Source organism: Arachis ipaensis, chromosome B10 (assembly GCF_000816755.2).
Source record: "Arachis ipaensis cultivar K30076 chromosome B10, Araip1.1, whole genome shotgun sequence".
In the NCBI taxonomy this organism is placed as follows: domain Eukaryota; kingdom Viridiplantae; phylum Streptophyta; class Magnoliopsida; order Fabales; family Fabaceae; genus Arachis; species Arachis ipaensis.
In genome coordinates, this window is record NC_029794.2 from 130,407,950 (window position 1) to 130,413,923 (window position 5,974).

A 5,974-nucleotide genomic window follows, 5' to 3' on the forward strand; every position below is an offset into this window, starting at 1 on the left:
ATGGGTCTGACTCTAATGGACATTTCGACCTTGACTGGTTTACTAGTTGATGGTGAATTTGTTTCATGGTCGACCGATTATCCTGAGGATGTTTTTGACATTAACTTTGACTCAAATTCTATGTCGAGCTTTATTCAAAACAATATTGGTTCCAATGGGGATCCTGTTTCTGACAGTGAGCATGTAGCTTTTCTTTTTCTTTGGCTCAATTCTTTTGTTTTCTGCTAGAAGTCAGTCTAAATTCAAAAGAATAACTACCTGTCCTTGGCCATTATGCTTCATCACAAAAAACTCATCGATCTTCCTGCTTTGATTTTAAGTCAGCTTTATGAAACACACTCTCTGATTGTTGGTGAAATTGGACAAGGGAATCCTTCAATCAACCCTTTTGGTCCCCTCTAGTTTGTAAATTTGTGGCTCAAAGCTATCCTTGAACCTCGACTCATAACTTCTGATTCTAACATTCCCAACACTCCAACCGATGGTATTCGTCTTTTCCAACTTTCTTGGACGAGACCAAAGACCATGACTCCTATTGGTGCCTTTTGATACTTTGTTAGGATTCTGCTCGAAATAAAAAAAAGACCATAATGTTTCTTATTTCCCTAACCCATTCTCGTTTCGACCTAGTTCGATTTTGTGTCTCAACTCCTTTACTAGCTCTCAGCCAGAGAATCAAGCAACTGTCGATGACATGTGGGCTAGAATCTTATCTCCTCAAATTCTCCCTGTCGGTCTACCTCATGAATCATCCTGGGCTCTTAAAAAGAAACTAGTCATCTATTCTCCCCAGTATGTAGCCTGATAGTTTGGATTAGCCTAAGCCTTACCTTCTCCTCTGTCTCTCGACCCTAAGGCTTAGATGATTCATTATGGTGTATCGGAGACAAAAGAATTCGACAAAATGCTAGAGATAAACCACCAGAGAATGTCGGCTCAATATCAATATTTGAATATCAATCGTTGTTTCTTGTCGAATCCTGACTTTCATGAGTGGTGGTCAAGGTATTTCTCTACTTATTGCACATCTGTCGACCAAGCCCTCTTGAATCTAGTTTTTTCTACTACGCTGATAGTGTTGAAGAAAACCAAAGGTGAGAGTGTAAAAAAATTCTTTAATTTATTTTTAAGTATTAAGCATCATTTTGATGCTCAACTCTCCTTACTTCTGATTCCTACAATTACTCGACAAACACCCATCACTCAAATTGCCGCTAACTTGTAACCAATTGAGGAAAACTGAGATGCTGATGAGAATGCAATCCCTAAAAAAAACTCAGATAAGGGGAAAGTCGAAGCAAAGTAAGGTCAAGTAGTGCAACCCTTACCTTTAAAAAGTGTGGTCCTATTGATATTCTGATGAGAACTGAACCACCCAAGCTTCAAAAGGTTCGACCTGAAACCTCAAAAGTATATACTTGATGATGCCTGTCACAACTGTTTTCTCCTTATACTTGCAATTTTTCATTTTCTAATATACTGTAGTCAAACCAATCCCAGAAAGGACCTTCCTCTCAAGTTGCTAATATCAACAAACTTGGTTTAAATGTGGATAAGCTAATTCAAGCTGAAACAAAAATCTTTCGGCCTATCGAAACTAAGAGTAATAGTCTGTCGACTCTTGTTCTAACTTCAACTTAGGATCCATCATCGACAAAATCATCTCATATTTTGACCTCTTCTCCACTGGTACTTCTTTTGTTTAGATTTTTAGTGTTAAGTGTCTTTCGACTGCCACTTGCTCCTTATATTTTACTTTTTCAGATCCATCATATGCCTCTTCCTAGTGATGCTGAAACTCTCCAAGAATCTGGGCCTACATATGGATCAGGGTCAACTGCTGCAGCTATCACTATTGTTCCTGGATGTTCGACATAGAAATTCATTGAACTGTCAACACAGAAATCCATTGACAAAGACACGGTTCCCGTACTGTCGACACAGAAATTCGTCAATCAAGACACAAAGCCACCCTTTAATGTTCCTTCTCCAGAAGCAGGAGATTTGAACTTTGATGACATCACCTTTGACCTGGACAATATCTTGTCTGTAGCTCGACGAGTCTATTCTTCTGAAGGAACTAGGGGGTTGGCTTTTGGTCTAGAATTGAGCACTGTATCCCTGAAGCTGAGAAATTGACTCAGGAAGCATTGACCAAAGGAGGAGAGGTTATAGAGGAAGTTACTTCCCATGTGCCCATGGGTTTAGATCCTTAAGTTGTCGATAAAATCAACATCGTTCTTAATTGCTTGGACCATTCCATTGATGATTTTGATAACAATATTGTCCTAAATGCTCGACTTACTGATGCACTTACCTTTCTCAGCCAACATATTTTCTCCGACATGCATTCAGCTCTTGGCTCATTTATTGAGAACGTCTCTTCCCACTTTTCCAGAATTCATGATGCTGATCAAGAACTTAACAAATCACTTGAAACTTTAGCCGACTATGATACTCAGCTAGAAAAATATTACATAACTATGTCTCGGGTCATTGAGGTTTTGTTGATGGGTCAAGTAAAAGAGTAACAGATGGTGTCGAAGATTGCAGCCCTAGAAAAATAATTGGCTAATCTAAACTCAGGAAAAGACCAAGTCACATCCACCAAGGCTCATGCTTTCAAATTTTCAGGTTGAAGTGCTTTAGTCGAAGCAATCACTCGAGCCACTGATGCCCGAGAAGCAGCACATGAGTCCTCAAGTTTGAACCAACATCGAGAGGATCTAAAACTCATATTTAGGAGCTTATTCTAGTTTTCTTATTTTGTTTAGTATTCTCGACTTAGTTGTTTTAGTGACAATCTTTTGAGGTACTTATCATTTACATGTATAGTTCGACTGCAATTTATCTTTCTTATTCCATACACATTGCCATTGAAAATCTTTCGATTTCAAAGGAATTTTATTAAAACTTTATATTTTAAAGTATGGAATAATAAGTTTTGCTGATCACGTGCTTCTTTTTAAATTTTTAAATTTTGAAAAATGGTTATAAAAAGATGAAATGGTTTGCGTGCTTCTGGGAATGTTATAACGTTTCTAATGGGCTTTAATGGTCCTTTATTACTTGAAACCCCTTTTATATTCCCAAGTCTTCATCCTTGAGCATTATTTAGTGAACTTTTCTCAGAAATTCTTCATCTTCTTCACAAGGCTTTTCATTTGCAATTCCATCTCTTCAGTCCTTCATGGCTTCTCACTCTAGTCTCAATTCTAGCAATACTCCTACCGTCACTGCTGCATCACCATCATCAACTACCATTTCTGTAACTACTACTATCAATGTTTTTGTTACTACCTCTACTGCAGGAACAACCATGGCATCTGCTTCTATCTCCACCACCAAAGCTGCTGTTATTGCTCCAGGTGGAACCTCTGCTACTCCCGCTTCTTCGTCCCAGGAGGGTGATGACGACGTACATGTCGCAAGTCCTCCACCTCTAGTGACTAGCATGTCACAATTTTATAATGATGATGGGATCTTAAGGGCTTCTAATCCAGATGTAGAGACTACCGACTTATGGCGTAGCTAGGTGCTTCTACCTTTTCAAGTTTCCAATGTCATATACTCGTTCTTAGCCCCAATCTCTACCTTGGAACAAGTCGAGTCAATTTCATCTTTCTTTCCATCTCCCCCTGAATACCTTCCTTTAATTTTTCTGTAAAGATGATGCGTGAGCATCTTGTCTTTATTTTCTATTTATTTTAGATGTGAATTTATTGAGTTTTAATTAGATTTTAGTGTTTGAAACCTATTTGGATGCTACTTTGAGTCGCTTTAGTGTTTTAATTATTTCAGCTAAAGTTTGGATCGGTTTGGCAGAGTTCGTGTGCAAGAAAAGAGAAGAATTTTGAATTTTTCAAGCTGGCGCTAAACGTGGACCTGGACGTTTAGCGCTAGTTGCCTTGTGATTCATGCCAAGCCTCTGCCACCAGGAGTGCTAAACGCCAATCCTGACATTTAGCGCCAGCAAGTTAGAAACGAATAGGAGACACTGCCATTAGGGGCGCTAAATGCCGAACTTCGCGTTTAGTGCCAGGAAGTCATTATCGAAGTTGGAGTTTCTGTCATCTGGGGCGCTAAATGCTGAATCTGGCGTTTAGCACCAGCAACGCGGATCAACCGCACTAAAGGAGCATCTTTAGTAGATTTGGCTTTTAATTATTATATTTTAATTGGTTTTAAGTATTTTCTATTCCCAAACACAATCTTTTGGGCTTTAGTTATTATTAGTTTATTTTATTTTCAAATTAAATTAGGTTAGATATAAAAGGGAAAAGATTTCACCCTTCGGGGGATATCTCTTCTCTCGGACCTGATTCTGCACTTTCACACTTTTGAACCCTAGTTTTCTCTCTGAGTCATGAGCAACTAAACCTCCCTAGTTAAGGTTAGGAGCTTTATTTATTTCCATGGATTAATACTATTACCACTCTGTTTTAATTAATGTATTGATTTAATTTCAAGGATTATTTTCATTCTTCATCTTATGAATTTGAGTGTATTGGAAAATAACTCGTATTCCACATGAATTCTTGTTGATTCTTAGAAAATTTATCTCACTTGAAAACTAGCTTAAAAGTAAACTCCTCCTAAACTAGCTTGAAAATTTATATTTAGGTAATTAGGGTTTTTGTGGCTAATAAACTAGAATTGAACCTAACCTTCTAATCTATATTAAGTGACCAAGGAATTGGCGGTTGATTAGGTTAGCGGAGACTAAATCACTAAGGAATTAGGGTTTAGTCAATTACAGTTTTCCATGAAATGAGTCTTGCATGATTAAAATAATTGTTAAGAAATCTTAATCCAGAAGAATAAATAACTCTGAAACCTTAACTATCTTCTCACATCCTTTTCATACCAATTTCTCTGTTTGCCCTCTCACTCTTTAAATTACTGTTTAATGCTTTTGAACCTCAAAACACCATTTTCTGCTAGCCTAACTAAGTGAGTCATTCGACTATTGTTGCTCGGTCCATCAATCCTCGTGGGATCGACCCTCACTCACCTGAGGTATTACTTGGTACAACCCAGTGCACTTGCCAATTAGTTTGTGGATTTTGAATTCCGCACTAAAAGACGTCAAAGCGACATATTTTGCTAGTCGAGTTTTTAGGACTACACCTCCTAAAGAATCGAGTTCATCTTTTTCGACATGGATGTTAAGACTTTCTCCAACTTACAAATCTCTCTAGAAGTCTTTTGGTATGGTGTCTGTCCTTCAACTATCCACATATGACCTTTCCTATACTACCCATTCACTTGGAGTTAGTTTGTATTTTTGGTATCCAGCCACAAACAATTTTTATTTTTCTTTTGGGATGATGGATCCGACCCTGATGGAAATATCTTCTCTGACTGGCCTTTCTCCCGATGGAGAAGACGTCTGCTGGACGACCCCATGTCCTGATGATGTTTCTGACATCAACTTTCACTTGACTTATTTGTCGGGTTTTATTCAAAATAACATGGGCTATGAGAATGACCTAATGAGTGATAGTGAACACATAACTTTTCTTTTTTTTTTTTATGGCTCAATGCCTTTGTTTTCTGCCCAAAGTTGATTCAAATTTAAAAAATCAATTACCTTCCATTAGCTATCATGCTCCATCACAAAAATACATCAATCTTCTCTTATCTTGGGTCAACTGTATGAAACGCTTTCCTTGGTGGTAAGTGAAATTCGACGGGGTAAGTCCTCGATCAATCCTTTTGGTCCTCTTCGGATTGTCAATTTATGGTTAAAGTCTTTGTTCGAACCATAACTCACTGCTCCTCTCAAATTTCCAAAAATTTCTCTTGAAGGTATTCGACTATCTACTCTTTCTTGGTCGAAACCAAAGGGTATGTCATCCATCGATGCTTTTTGCCACTTCATTAAGCTTTTTCTTAATATAAAAAACAATGATGATTCAACCTATCATCCCAATCCCTTAGCTTGTCGAAAAAATAAGGTAGGATACCTTCA

At 37.8% G+C, this 5,974-nt stretch overlaps 1 protein-coding gene across 1 annotated transcript; it reads left to right on the forward strand.

The window, feature by feature from the left end:
• LOC107621331 (putative protein TPRXL) lies at positions 1-3,535 on the forward strand. The gene is made up of 4 exons (XM_016323361.1): positions 1-183; positions 1,765-1,857; positions 1,903-2,045; positions 3,133-3,535. Exons 1-4 carry the CDS (start codon positions 1-3, stop codon positions 3,533-3,535), a joined length of 822 nt encoding a protein of 273 aa, XP_016178847.1.

What these genes read in the sequence shown, in the direction of transcription:
- LOC107621331 (XM_016323361.1), top strand. Translation starts at nt 1, where the DNA reads ATGGGTCTGACTCTAATGGACATTTCGACCTTGACTGGTTTACTAGTT. An exon ending in CTGTTTCTGACAGTGAGCAT is followed by an intron (nt 184 to 1,764) that starts GTAGCTTTTCTT and finishes TTACTTTTTCAG; the next exon opens with ATCCATCATATGCCTCTTCC. An exon ending in TTTGACCTGGACAATATCTT is followed by an intron (nt 2,046 to 3,132) that starts GTCTGTAGCTCG and finishes AACTTTTCTCAG; the next exon opens with AAATTCTTCATCTTCTTCAC.